General features: G+C 34.6%; 1 protein-coding gene across 1 annotated transcript in view; it reads left to right on the top strand.

The window, feature by feature from the left end:
* Window positions 1-16062, top strand: part of KIAA0825 — a 398890-nt gene that overhangs the window by 101202 nt on the left and 281626 nt on the right. Inside the window, 1 exon segment of the mRNA XM_079918575.1 lies at window positions 10473-10634. Within this exon segment, the coding sequence (XP_079774701.1) occupies window positions 10473-10634 (162 nt within the window).

The raw sequence follows: 16062 nt of genomic DNA, 5'->3' as shown, positions 1-16062 counted from the left end.
AGCTGCAGTGAACATTGGGGTGCACGTTCTCTTTTCATACTAGAGTTTTCGTCTTTTCCAAATATACACCCAGGAGTGGGATTGCTGGATCATATGGTAACTCAATTTTTTTTTTTTTTTAAGGAACCTCCATACTATTCTCCGTAGTGGCTGCACCAATTTACACTCCCACCAACAGTGTAGGAGGCTTCCCTTTTCTCCACACCCTCTCCAGCATTTATTGTTTGTAGACTTTTTGATGTCTTTCTAGCTACTCTTATCTTCCTTTCTAATTTGTCACAACCGAGGTACCAACAACACTGGGCCCAATGCAATGCAAGTTGAATTCTAAAGTATTTGTGTTTATTGAACAGTTTAATATTTTTTATTATAATATAAAAATCAAAGACAACTAATATTTATATACACAAAGAAAAACCAAGTTCAGTTTGATTTTTCATGTATTTTTTAATTTACTTTTTCCAGTCAAAAGCAATATTTTCATGAAATAAACTGTAACAGAACAACAGAGCCCATTACTGGCCATTTATATCAAAATAGGTTGACAATCAACTCCTGATCATGTCCTCAATTAGTTTTTTATCTGTGGACTTTTCTCAGTTCTGAGTTTTTAATATATATTGAAACTAATGCCTTTTTTCTTGCCTGAAGTTAAATAGTTGAAGAGGGATAAATTTGCTCTGAAGAGACAGGGGTGGCCACAGGAGCTGATAGTGACTGGTATGAAGCATGGCCCTGACTAGTCACCCCCATCCTACTTTCAGATGCTACTCTGTACCTCTCTCATAACTGTTACCACCAGTGGTGTATGTCACATGGTTGCCTAGTGCATTATACGTACAAGGCAAATCTTTGTTGAGCTAGCAAGTGAAACCCACTTAAAGATTTTTTTCATAGCTCATGGGCCTTTTGAGGGAAGACAATATAAAAGATGATATTTTCCCAGGGGGCTCCAGAGTCTTATTTGAAGTTTGAAGGAGATATGACTTTGCCTTTGTGGCTGAATTAACTATTACTTAGGTGAGGAAGACAGCTAAAAAGGTAAAATAACTGTAAAATTTGCTCGGTGAGGTGCTATCACACCTGGTAAATGGCTTCCCTAAGTCTAGGGCCTGTGCTACTCTCTGTTAGAATAATGAGCTCATGAGTACAGCTTTCTGGGTGGGTACGAGATATTGCTATTATCACCATATCTATCTCCTTTCATATTAACTTTAACATACCTTCATAGGCATTGTAATTTGCCTACCTGATTAAAAAAAAGTGTAAAGAGAATCTTACTCTTTATTTTTTAGTATAAGAGAGGAAAAATGTTCAATCTCTTTTGAAAGGTTATGATTCAATTAGAAAATATATTAGGAAGCATACTCAGCAGGTTAGTCTTAACTTAAATCCATCTTTTTGATGATGGCATATTTTTACGCCAGTGTTAAATTTTTAAAATTAATTTTTAACATGTTATATTAAAAGCTGATAATGTAACATCTCTATCATGGCATATTCTTTTAAAAAGTGAAATATCAACTCTCAGATACAACCTTAGACTATAGTATAAATGAATTGTTAACTTAGTTTAAGATTTTTCTGCAGGTTAATTTTTGGTCATGATAATAGAATGTAACACCTATGATAAGAGCTATAATTAACTGAACTCTAGCAAAATTTGAGACTGAGAAAGGGATATTAGGAAGATATTTCATTAATAATGTGCCATTAGCATACAGTACTTAGAATTTAAACCCTATTTCATTACACTAGAGATGTCTTTTTATTAAGATGTTCTTTAAAAGGGTCAGCATATCTATGTGTTTATAACTGGGAGTTATACCAGCATAAAACAAAAGTCAGCTGAGAAAATATTCAGAAATTTATCCTGGGTACATTTCTCAATTTTGGCTGAATTCAAATGTAAGCCATTCTTTGATTAGCATCTTCAAATAACAGTGACCGCAACAGGAGTCAGATATTCTCTCTCATGTTCTCAGTCAGAAAAACAAAATAAGAAAGAGAGAAAATAGCAGAGGGACAGGAGTATTATACCCTTGGCAAATGAATGAGAAGTCTGATCCCTTGTTAATGTAATACTGACAGCTTCTGCCAGAGAAGATGGAATGGAGTGTGGGAGAATTTTGTTATCATTTAGCAGTACATTTAGGTAACATCCAGTGGAGCCAGTGTTGGCCTGGGAATCATAAAAGGGTAATAATAGAAGCAGTTTCTTTTTAGTTTTTCTCATTGACCCAGAAGAATAGCTTCAAGATGACTTTATCTCCACCCTTTTCAGCCAGTGGTATGTGAAGCAAGGAGAGATTTGCTATGTGAGCCCTTCCAAAGGGAACAGCAAGTCTCCATGTCACGTGGGGGCTTTGCGTGGGTTGTGAGGATTTATTCCAAACACAGTGACTCCCTCTGTCCCTAGGTCTACCTGTCTTTAGACCACGATTACCAATCCTGTCAGTGGATGCAAAATTAAGCATAACAACTATCTTTGCCTGGAACAGTCAGAGAAAGAAGGTATAGCAAATGCAGATATGGTGTATACTAGCAATTCAATCTATTCTAATAGAATGATTTGGTCATCGTGTCCCACTATCAAAGCAGTAGCCACTTGGTACTAATCTGTGTGTTTATCTAAATTCATGAGCACGTAGAGGTTTAGTTAGTTATTCCTCAGTTTATTCCCTCACCTTACCACAGGGCCTGTGTCTTAGTAGGCAGAGAGTTCTCTCTGTAAATGTTTTGAGAACTTTTATCATATGGAAAGAGTGATAAGGAGATTATGAAGTAGAAGCTGGACCAAACCTATTCTTCTTGCAAAGGGAAGTAGACATTTCTAGAAGCTACAGTTCTCCTCAGGGGGAGGAAGACCCTGAGGCCTGCTCATCTGACTTCTCATCAGGTTAGGCACACCAAGGCAGAGGGCCTTAACCAGGTTATCAATGAGGCCCTAAGACCTCAGTGGATCAGGGAACCTCCTGGAATCATATGCCATTCTTTCTATGAGCATAGGTGCATAGCTTATATTAGCCCCTAAAAATGATGATGACCACACACACATGAAAATAAAACCAGTGTTTTGAAGGGTTGACATAGCAAAGAAGCAGTGGAAGGTCTTGGAGTGGAGCTACCATTCAATTTCATGCATGTTCAAGCTTAGAGATGGACCTATTAAATAATAGTGATATTTAAAGTATTTTACAGTGAAATAGGTCTTTGATATAATGTTTATGGTTCTTACTCCCCAAAGTATTTCCTGTTAAAAATTGACATACAACAGTTAATGTTAAACTCATTTAATATTAGTATTTTACTAAAGAAGCTTGCTTATGGTAGGGAAAAAAGCCAAACGAAATGAGTTAAAAACAGTTGGTGTTGTCTCTGACGCTCACCAGTATGTATCATCCACTATGATGGATAATGGGAATGCAGTAAAGAGGGAAAAAATCTCTGCCTTTCAGATTAAAGTTGCAGGAGACAACTCCCAAACTAATTATTATAAATGACACAGTAAGTGCTAAAATAAAGATATGTGCAGGGTAAAATAGGGAGGAACATGGAGAATAGGAAACTAAGCTTGCCTAGGATATGAGGGCAGGCTTCTCAGAGGAGGTGGTAATATCACACACTTATACAGCCCTTATTACCTCTCAGGAACTGTTCTAACATGTTAACTCAGTTAAAACTTATACACTATTGAGGCATAGAGAGACTAAATAACTTCCTAAAAGTCACACAACTAGTAGGAAGCAGTGGCAGAATTTGAACCCAGACCCTCTGGTTCATAATTCCATGTGTTAGTTACCCCATTGTGCTACCTCTTGTGCCTCACGTAGTGGTGCTAGAAATAGCAGTATGCCCCATAATAAAACATGGGGGAAGAAACAAAAGTAGGGAAAGAGCAAAAGAGAAGGGGTGTCCAACTTCCAGCTTCTAAGAGTTGAACATTTCCTGAATTCACTTTCAGATTCATTTACCTTTTTGAGGCTCAGCTTTCCCTATAGTTCCTTCTGCATCCTCTCACCATATAGAAGAAGGGTCCTGACACTTAACTGTGGGGTATCAAAAGGTCTATGTATTCATTGTGTCTGGTTACACTTTCACTCAACTTCAAAGTTATTCACTTCCTCCTTTTAATCATTAATTGACTTGCTCATTCATTTACTCAATTTATCTTAAAGTTTTACCCTGTTTGTTTTGGGTAGTACATATGGAAGCTTCCTTGAAAGAGATAAAAATAATAAATTCAGTTTGGAAAACTAAGGTGGAAATATTCTTTGTCTTTACCTCAAATGCTTTCCTAGTCATATAAATTTGAAAAATAACGAAAAGTTACAAAAATAATGCCATAGAAAGGGGGATAAACAGCTTCAATTTCTTCTTAGTGTATGTGACAAAAAAGCAATGCCTGCAGGTCCTTCATGATTTCCATCTACTGACGAGGCTCCTGTAACAAAGAAGGGCCTTAGTGTTTAAGTTCTGTTCCTTCCCCTGCTGTGTGGCTCCTTGGAAGCAGGCGCTCAAGAAGGCACAGGGCTCCTTCAGGCCACTAGAACACAACAGTGTGCTCCAAAGCCCCACCTGCTCTCAGAAAGTGACTTGGGTACTAGGAAAAGTACAGCTTGTTATTTGTTCCTAAGCAATCTCTGCTGACTTCTTATTGTAAGACTGTTAAAAAGTTCTCTTTACTGGAACAAATATCTTCCATTTGGATTATGTCATGAATTTCATCTGGAATAATGAGACTTTCAATAGCTTTTGTGTGTCACCTCTTTTTTACATCACTTGTCTGGTGGCATCAAGAATACTTCCTCACTGAAAATGGATCCATTTACAGTCAATAATAGGGTGGCTAGTGTTCGTTTTTCTTGGGAAAACTAAAATGTGCACCTTTTATCCTATTATACTGATCCACCAGCTTCAGATTATCTGATTTTCTAGCTTCTCATTTTCTCATGTATCTTAATGCTATTATTAACAAGAATTCTGTTGCTAATGGTTTTGGAAAATAATATGTGTACTTTCAGCCACAACCCACATTTTTATGTTCTGTCTGATTTAGCTGGACTTTGATATTTATTCCAAAAGCTGCTTTGTTGTAGATCAAATGTGAGAAGCTTTAATGTCCCTCTAGATTTATTTTCAGTGTCCCTATTTTTGCTACAAGATAATGGAGTTAATATTCCAACTATTAGTTACTGGGTGAAAAACACTTCTAAGTATATAATTTATAGTATTATATATTCTTTATAAGTGATATATCTATATGTGTGTGTGTGTATGTATAAATATATATAGAGAGAGAGACAGAGACAGGAGGCAGAGAGACAGAGAGAAGAGATTCTCTATTTTGTTAAGATAACAGTTCTATGAATATCTGCATTTTTTAGTGGTGGAATTTTTTTCTAAAATATAATTTTATTTTTAAACACAAAAAAATTGTGTTTTAGTCAGTTATATCAATATGCTTTATCAAGTTTCCACATCATCATTGTTTTTATATCTTTTTGCACACATTTTCTTTTTTAGAAATAATTTTAAAATTTATTTTGTCAAACAAAATACTAAAAAGAATGTGTATATAATACTGTAATTATTTGTCTATTTATTTATTTATTGACTTATATCTTTAAATATTTATTGTTTTGAAGAATGCATCTTAGGATTAGGTATGAAATCTTTCTTTGTTTTATATTTCTTTCTTTGTTAGATATTTCTAGGGATTTCATACATTTATTTTTTTAACTAGTATTTTTGAGTGTCTACTTTGTGCTGGGTTCTTAAGATACTATAATGAATAAACTGGACGTAGTCTATGGACTCAAGGAAATCATTTTACATTTGTGATGAGTGTGCCTAAAGAACTCTAACTATTCTTTAGGTGTTTTTTCTAGGAGCAGTTCTACCTTTGCCCAGAGCAAATATCTAGATAAATAATAATTTATCTTAGAAATTCCCTACAGACATTCCATATTTCTTCCAGAAATGAAAAAAAAAATCATAAATACATTTCTTGACCATGGAAAAAGTAAAGGGTTTTGTTTTGTTTTGTTTTTAATAGTTATTGATGTTTTATACAATAGCACCTCTTTGGTTGACTTGCTAAGACCAAAATCCATTTTCTGATGCCTAGAGAGTGATTTTCAACCACAGGGGTTTTTAACTGGAGTTCATGGATCCCTCAGGGAGTGGTCTCAAACTTTCCTGTGCAGAAAACTCACCTGGGGCACTTGCTTAAAAGGGATCTGGAGATGACCTAGGGATTTGCATTTTTAATAAAACACAAAGTCCTGGACCATGCTGCCCTATGACAACCATGGATGGACTTCAGGTGGTTCTGTTTAGCCCTGAAACTATGACTACTTGAATTTTTTTCAATAAGAGTGTCTACAAGGATTTAGAAGACTTTCATTAGTTTTTCAAAGGAGTCTGAAAAATACCATGATTCTATTAGGAACAACAGTTTATAAGTGGAAAAGGGCAGCAACAAGAACCCACAGTGAAAGGCCTGACAATAGGGGGAAACACTACAAAGCAGCTATAAATACTCAAGTGGGACTGTAATCCAGAGCAGTGTCCCCTAAGCAGTTTGAGAAATTCTAGAAGTTAATAGATATGTCAGTAAACCAGTGTTCATTGGTCAAAAAAGTTTGAGAAACATTAAGTTTTTAATTTTTTTAACTTTATTATAGAAGTGAATAGACTTTATTTTACTAATTTGCACTGTGAATCACTTAAAAGAATTGTTAGTATGTAGTAATTCCCAAACCTATTTGATCACAGAACACTTTTCGAATGATTGTCATTTTGAGAAGTGCCCTTTAACAGAGGGACAGACATTAGTCCCTGAGTGCAGCACAAAAATAAGTAACTTTAGGGCTTCCCTGGTGGTGCAGTGCTTGAGAGTCCGCCTGCCAATGCAGGGGACACGGGTTCGTGCCCCAGTCCGGGAAGATCCCACATGCCGCGGAGCGGCTGGGCCCAGTGAGCCATGGCCGCTGAGCCTGCGCGTCCGGAGCCTGTGCTCCGCGAAGGGAGAGGCCACAACAGTGAGAGGCCCGCGTACCGCAAAAAAAAAAAAAAAAAAAGTAACTTTCCTTGTAACCTTGTCATGAAGGAAAATTTCAATTGTGTTCTAAATACTCCGAATAATAGAATAGCAGAGAATTTTATATTTTAGAAAAAAGTTTTATTAAAAATATATAGAGAGGAAAAAACCTCAGCTATCTAGTTATTATTTACATGAATTTATTCATTGTTAGTTGATGGTGAATTTAAATAATGTCTTGCTCTAAAATGGAAACTTAGATTTTTTCTTTATAATTTTCTTGGGATTTAGGAGAAGTTTGTATTTCCTAAGAATCATAGAGCTCATTCTATAATAAAACAACAATCCTTATTTCATGTATTTTATAACAATGATTGGTACCCAGCAAAACATATTTGCCTGTGTGTATACAGATATGTCCAAAATTTCTTGAAGTGAGACAGTTCTACAGTGATTTAAAAAAAAAAAAAAAAAAAAAGGTAAAGACCAGATTGGCTTAACACGGGAAGGCAAACTCCTGGATTGATTGTATCCAGATAAGAATTTAATCTTGAAAGAAGGACAAGGAGATTAATTTAGTGAAGACAAAAGTAAAGGGAGCTCCTGCCTGGGGAAACCCTTTCCTAGTGTGCTTAACGGTGAAAAGTCTAAGGAACAGAAAAATAGGTATGCTTGGGCAGAAAGAAATCATGAGCTGAAGTGTGATGATTAAAACAAGTCCTGTGAGATGCTGTGTGGGAAAATAAAAGAAATAAGTTTGGGAAATTCTATTTCATCCTTTGTGTTTTACTTTACTTCAATTGGACTTTCACAAAATGAATTCATCACAAATTATTTTCCCCATAAGTTAACCCTCAAGATGCACCTTGGGAGAATGCTGAGCTAGTAGTAATAGGAAATAAGAACTACTAATTAATGGACCTGTATCATAATCATTGCTTTTCGGGGACAAAATGATTAGATTTAGGTCATACATATTATTCTATCCTCTTTCATTATTACGTTATAATGATTCGTGGATTGAAATAGATTTGCCTTTCAATATTGTTACATTTCTGGATCCTTCTAAGTCCAGGTCATGAAGGTAAGACCTTTTCAAGTATAATCCTCCAACCTTACTTTTTTTTTTTTTTTTTTTTTGGTACGCGGGCCTCTCACTGTTGTGGCCTCTCCCGTTGCGGAGCACAGGCTCCGGACTCGCAGCCTCAGTGGCCATGGCTCACGGGCCTAGCCGCTCCGCGGCATGTGTGATCTTCCTGGACCGGGGCACGAACCCGTGTCCCCTGCATCGGCAGGTGGACTCTCAACCACTGCGCCACCAGGGAAGCCCCAACCCTACATATTTTTAAACAAGTAGCACTGTTAGGTCATATATATATCTATGCATAATTCTCAGAGATTTGGGGGGGTGGCTTTTTTCTTACTTTGTAAACATTCACAATATTTCCAATTTAGAATTGAGCTACACAAAACCTAGGTTTAATTTCCAGCCAAACTATTAAAGAATTAGGAAGAATTCTTAAAGTTTTTGAAAATTTGCCTTATAAACAATCTGGTTCCAAAAAGAACATCTTTATGATTTAGAAGGTTAGACCAGCCTCCATCTACAGGCCAAATGAGAATCAAGCAACAGCTAAGTGAATCATAATATATTTGTTCTCCTTTCTTTTCGTTTTTGGGTCATGATTTTAATGGCAAAACTTTAGTTATACATGATGATTGTACACGCTTGTGTTCTCTGGCATGCCTATGGGAGACTAGTAGATGTGAGTAGGGCTATTTAGAGATAGACTTTAATATATGTGGGGTTAGCATCAATGTAGAGGTGAAACAGTTTTTGTAAATACTTAAAGATTTTTTTAAGCATTTTTTTACTCTTTAAGAACGGGACTAAATTCCACAGTTTAAGTTGGCTGACTGGTCTCTCTCATAATATCTGCAAATATACCATGACATTTTTGGTCTTACATCATATGAAAGACTGTATCACATGGCTACAAATTTGATACCAATATTTTAAAGTTTCAGTTAAGCAAGTGGATAACCCATAAAATTGTTACATTTCTGGAAACTTCCTTCTAAATCTGTGTGACAAAGGTAATCTTTTCCTTACATGGAATCACCAGACCTTATATCATTTCTAAGTAGCACTCAGTATTTTCTCTACAAAGGCACTTTAAATGCTTACTTTCTAAGAGTTTACAAATTTTCCATTTTGTAATTTAGCCTCAAGACACTTCCTACATACATGTTTTAAGAAGTGGCAATCAAAAAGGAAGGATTTTTTGTTTTAATCCTTGAAAATTTGGTCAAAAGTACCATTTAGTGAGGTCAGTCTTTTCTCCGTACTCTTAAGGAGTATAAGTTTTTTTTTTTAATCATATTAAAATGCTAGTGTGACAACAATTAATGTCATTATGAGGGAAAAAAATCAATCTTTTGAGTTGTATTGTTCTTAGGAAAGCAATAGATACCATAATTATTTAGACAAAAGTTATTTTTAATTATGATTTCATGAATAATATAATCTAGATTCAATAAGTTAACTTGCTTCTTTTTATTGATCTAGGAACAACACTTTTAAGGTCTTGAAGACTTATATCCTTTATCTAGTCTTTTTTTCTTTTAAATTTTTATTTTAATTTCACACTTTAAAAAATATCAGATTCCCCAAAAGTTAATGTTTTACCACATTTCCAAATTTGCATTCTCTTTCCCACTTAAAACGATTTCTCTTTCTGAACTGAGAATAAATCAAAAGTATTTACCCTTATGTACTTCAGTGTGCATTTCTTAAGAACAAGGGCATTCTTTTTCATAACCACAGTATAGTTGTCTAAATCAGAAAATTAATAGTCATGCAGTAATAGCATTAGTTTGTAGATCTTACTTAGATTTCATCAAATTACCCTAATAATGTCCTTTATAAAGTAAAATGCTGATCATGTATTGATTTCAGTTGTCATGTCTTTTTAGATTCCTTTTGACTAGAACATTTCCTAGTCTTTGTGTTTCCTGACATGACACTTTTGAAGAGTACAGACCAGCTATTTTGTAGAAAGTCCCTCAGTTTAGGTTTGTCTGATATTTCCTTGTGACTAGATTCAAATTATGCCAGACCTTAAAAAAACAGAATTGTATAAGATGTGATTTTATAACGACAAATCACATTCCTGTTAATAACTCTGAGATTTAATATAATTATTTAATTGTCATGTTTGCATCAAACAGTATACTTATCTCCAGATTCCCGGGTGGGGGGGGAAAACTCTCCCAGGAGATTTTGTATGTATTTACTAAAGAACAAACTTGGTTTAATTATTAAGGATCTTGTTAGTTTTGATGATTTAAGGAATCATTGATTATTCTAATATTGAATGAGAAAACACATAACATGTTCAACAGTATTGATCTGCTCTTTTCACAGTTACTCCTGAATGCCCACAGAAAGGAAGAAATGTTTTCCTCTCCTTAGATGAACTCGAGTTCTTATCACAGCTCATAAAATCCTTTTTGAAGTTGGAACAAAATATTCAGGAATTATTTGAAGAAATATTTTTATGGCTCAAGACACCCAGGAATACTTCAGGTAGTATGCTCTTCTGCAAATCTATAATTCTGTTTTTGCTTCCTGCTATTAAATCTATACCATTACCTGAAAAAACGAAAATACAGGACAGAATTCTTTAAATAAACATTAACTATAAAGCATACCATGAAATTACATTTTTATCCCTTATACATTGTAAATTCCATAGTTTTAATTGGAAAGCATCATAAGTCAATTTTGGATAATTGTCTTTAGTTAAAATACGATCAAAAAAAAAATTTTTTTTAACTCAAAGAAACACAGCCTGGCCTTTGGAAATATCAAGGGGACCGGATGGTCTAGTAGCTCCTCTTTTGCCACTAGCAGCCTGATGACCTTGAGCAAAATATTTAGTTTCCTTAGACGACCAGTTTCTCATCTTTAAAATGATGATGTAAGACTAAGTTAATTTTCTCTTTATTTTCTTTCAGTATTAAGTGCTTTAGATTCCAATATATTATGTAGGGTTGTGAAAATTAAATGATTTAGTGAATGTAAAATATTTAAAAGAATGTCTAGCATATCATAAACAATAAATGTGAGTTGTTACAATTGTAATTATAATTATACAATATGTTGTTTTTAGTTAGTCTCAACAAAATCCTTTTAAAGAAAACTGTGCCATGTGTGTTCAAATAATGTCTCTAACAATTCAGAGGCATAATGGTTAAGACATGTTCTCTGTTTTCATATCTATATTTATAAAGATTTTCATCTATATCAGAGTGGACTATACAAAGTTCTCTTTTACATAATACCACATATTTTAAGGAGAGTAAATTTGAATAGTGGCTGCATTTGCAAAACAAAGTGAAGGAAGCAAGTGATTAAAACTCAATCTGCAAATTTCAAAACCTGATTTCTTAGTGAAAATTACATGTAGTTTAATATATTTACTTCTGTATTTCTTTATTTACCTAGCCTGGGTAAATACTGTTAGAAAAGTTAAAGGATTGGAGTTTGTTTTATATTAAGCATAGGTTACTGGCCTTCTACGTTTCAGGTTAAGTTTAAGCAGCACTATTAAATTATAAAATAAATAATGTAGATTGTTTTTTCCAAATTTGGATATAATTTGAAGAAAAATGAGTGTGGAATATAGATTTCTGAATCTGACAAAAAAATCAAATGGGAAAATAATAAAAACATAGGACAGATAATATGAAAATTAAAAGATGGAATGAAAAAGTCGATTTATTAGTAGGTAATGTGAGCCCTAGAGGGTCTTCTAGATGGAACTAACTGGATCAAAGAGAGATCTGAATAGAGAAATATGATGTCCTAATTTTTGACAAAAATTTATTGATGCCACAAGCAGTTGACGCTTGGTGTTGGTACTCATCCATCATACCCGGCTAAGATTTGGCGTCTCTCATCCACATCTCTAGCAGATCTTTTCTGAGGTGTGGATCAAAAAACAGAGTGAACTCCAAAGCATCTAGACCCCTATCCATTTGGTTTCATCTTGTATTGGTCCTAGGCCAGGCCCTTGAGAAATAGCTCATTCTGAGAACTTTATTCCTCTTAAGGGCAGCGTAAATTCAAAACTAGAGTTGTGTTAGAGAGATATTCTAAAGATACAAAAGTTAAATAGCCAAGAACTGAAGCAAAGAGTTGACACACTGATTTCAAGAAAAAAGGAGAAAAAGAAAAAGCTGGTTCAACTGCACTGGATTGAGATCAAACAATGTTGAGACTTGCCAATGCTGTGTATTTGAGAGCAAAAGTTATGATTATTGAATAAAATCAACAGAGAAAACATATAATTATGCCACAATATACAGTCTTACCCCAAATTTGTCATCATATAAGCAGCATGGCAGATAAAAGCAACTTCAGTATCACATTAATAATAGTGTACTATAGAAACACATTTGTGGATTATCAAACATAGTAAGTGGAAGGAAATTTGAAGGACAGCTGTAAGAAATGTCTAAGTATTAGAACATCCTCTTGTGATATGTGTTCTTCATCCATATATTTTTGTAACAAAGCCAAGATTTAATCTGCCATAATTTTATGTAAATGGATCCCTGAAAAGAATGATCTTGAGGGAAATTGTCAAGAAAAATCTTAAATGGTTTATTCAGGGTAGCCACGTTAGTCAATTCTTATCAAAAGCCTTGGTTTCTTAAATCAGGAAGGAAAAGATTTCTTGAATGATTAAAGAAACCAAATGAATCTCAAGTTATCCTGATAGTTAATGTTTTGCTTAGAAATCTTGTGTGGGAGAGGCTGGGGAGAAAAAAGATCAAGTCATTTGGTTATTGGTGTATTTGTTTTGATTGGAACATATTTTGCTAATAAATCCTGGAAGGAGTTGCGTAGTATGTCTATGTAACCAAAACAATGTGATGAAAAGTAAGGTGTTTTTTTTTTTTCATTGTCCAGATGTTTTAAAAATATCCAGGTGCTTAACATCACATAGAGAAAATATAAAGATGATTAACCAAATGTTTTACTTTTTACTTTGAAGTTTACTACTATAATGTAGATTTGGCCAACTTGGCAGTGCTTTTAGGAATTTGAATACAACGCAATAGATTTTGTAGAGACACAAGAAATATTTTCTGAGAAAGAAAAGATATTTAGTTATTATATTTATTTGCTTTTGTTTGGTCATGATTGGATGGTTTTCTAATTTGGTCATTTCAGAAAAATGATAGGACATTATTTCACTGTTATGGGATCTTACTGTATTTCTTTTAGGATTATCTTATCTTATGGAGTGGACTCGGGTTTGATTTATGGGGCACTTCTAATACTCCTTCAGAATAAAGCTGTTCTTCGGGCAGTTCCTCAAATTTTCCAAAGGTGGCATCTGAGATTTATCTAAACCAGGAGGTTTCTTGGCCCTCATTTTTCTTTAGCCCCAGCAATGACAAAAAGCAATGGCTGCTTCAATTGGATGTAAGAAGAACACTTAGGGTTTGTCTCAGAAGAATCAAAGATTTCAGATCTTCTGAAAGATTGTTTGTACTCTTAGGGGGTCTTAAGAGGGGTCAAATGGCTTCTAAGAGTTCCTTAGCTAGATGGTTAAGGGATTGTATTAGGGAGGCGTATGTAGTTAAGGTAAAGAGGCTCCTAGGGTTTGTAAAGCTCATTACACTAGGACTTTAGCTGTTTCTTGGGCAGAGAGGTCGAAGGCTTCCACATTGGAAATTTGCAAGGTGGCCACCTGGGCTTCTCTTCATACTTTTTCATAGTATTATCTCTTGGATGTAGTCTCTTCTACAAATTCAGCTTTTGGTGGGAGGTTGCTTGTGAGCCAGAAAAGAACAGTAAAGAAAAGAGAGACTTGTAGTTCTCACTTAGAGCTGCCAACAAGGCAAGTTGCTTTGTAGTGCACACAATGGGAGCCTATGAAGACCAATTTGGGTGTGAAAGTGGATGTCACAGGGAAGTACTGCCAACCTCTACTCTCTATGAAAGAAAACGGCAGTGTGGAAACTAACCAGAAGTGTAAAATGAACCACAGCGAACTCCATAGGCAGAGGCTGCTCAGCAGCTGGCATTCCTGTGACCCTCTGCCCTACTCTACTGAGGTCCTTAGTCTGGGCACACTCTTAAAGAAACCAGTGTTGACTGCATGCAAATAACTATGTTTCAGAACGATGAGCCAAAAATGGGCTACCTTCTCTAGACAATGCTAATAAGTGTATAGAATGTCCAATATATTTTTAAATAGGTGAAATAATTTGTTAAATGTTCAAGGAGCTCATAAAGTTTGACAATGCCAAATTTTGAAATTGACCATTTTGAATTCCAAACAAATATAAAAATGCCACAATTCGTTAAAATCGTGAGATATCTTATTAGTCTAGATTCAGTGTTACTAATCCTGCCTTAAAATAATCCCTTTGGCTTCTCTGTATAGGATTAAATTTTTAAAAATGTTTTTAATTTGGAGGGGAAGATTATATTATACAGGTTATCATAATTGCTCAATAATTCTTTTTCTATCTTACTATAGAATTGCTCACCAGCAAAAGAAGGCTTGGGAAGCTTATCTTATTTTTTAGTTCATCTTGAAAATAGGTAGATGTTGTGTGTAAACATCAAAGCCCATTACTTTGAGTGAATAAGCAGAATGTATTTGGGAATGAAATGATAAATATAAGATAATTAACCTTTTTTATAACTTTTAAACAATAGTTACACAATGGCAAATAGTTAGTTCCAAGAATAGACCTGCAAAGCTTGTGCTTTGAATTAATGTTATTTTTCCAGGGTGAATACCTTTTACATCAACTATTTTTATGACCTATCTGTAGAAAAGTAAAGTGACATTAAGAATCCAAGTGTTTCCTCTTCATGTCATTGACAACTTGATCTTTATTATTTTTTTCTTCTTTAAAACTATTTTCCAATAATAGTCCAGGCATGTAGTAAAACTTTTAAACAGGATAAAAGAATATATGGTTAAAATTAAGTATTTTTCCACTCCATTTGTCTAGTTTCCCTTTCCAAAGGCAACTACTTCCATATATATCCCCATGTTAAAATAACACCAAATATTGTCCTACTATACAGAGATTCTTTTTTTTATGAACAATTATCTAGAAACACCCCATATTCAGAAAAACAGCTGAATAGTTTTCTATTGGTGCATGTACCATAATTTAATCAGCTACTCATTAATAGACACATAGGGTTGTTTTTTCCTCTTCATTTGCTTCCACAAACAATGATACGGCAAATTTACTTGAAGTATGTCTTATATGTCCTCATGTATATCTGGACAGTAAGTTACTAAGGTGGAAATGCTAAGTAAAAAGGAATGGTCACAGAGAGGATGAAAAGACAAAACGTAGACTGAGAAAGACATTTGCAAAATACATATCTGATAAAGACCTTGTATCCAAAATATACGAAGAACTCTTAAAATTCAACAGGAAAACAAAAAACTCAATTTAAAAATGAGCAAAAGATCTGGAGAGCTCACCAAAGAAGATATACAGATGGCAAATAAGCATATGAAAAGATGCTCAGCATCGTATGTCATCAGAGAAAGGCAAATTGAAACAAGGAGTTACCATTACACTCCTACTAGAGTGGCCGAAACCCAGAACACTAACACCACCAAATTCTGGCAAGGATGTGAAGCAACAGGAACCCTCATTCATTGCTAATAGGAATGTAAAATAGTACAGTCTCTTTGGAAGACTGTGTGGTTGTTATCTCATAAAGCTAAACCTTGCCTTATGTGATCTAGTAATCACACTCCTAGGTATTTATGCAAATGAGTTGAGAACTTATGTCCACACAAAAACCAGCACATGAATGTTTACAGCAGTTTTATTCAAAATTGCCAAAATTTGGAAGCAGCCAAGATGTCCTTCAGTAGGTCAATGGATAAACTGTGGTATGCCAATACAATGGAATATTATTCATTGATTTAAAAAAAAGAGATATCAAGCTACACAAA

This window comes from Stenella coeruleoalba (genome assembly GCF_951394435.1).
Source record: "Stenella coeruleoalba genome assembly, chromosome: 3".
Taxonomy (NCBI): Eukaryota; Metazoa; Chordata; class Mammalia; order Artiodactyla; family Delphinidae; genus Stenella; species Stenella coeruleoalba.
Note: the sequence above shows the minus strand (reverse complement) of the source record. Positions and strands in the feature narration are given on the sequence as shown.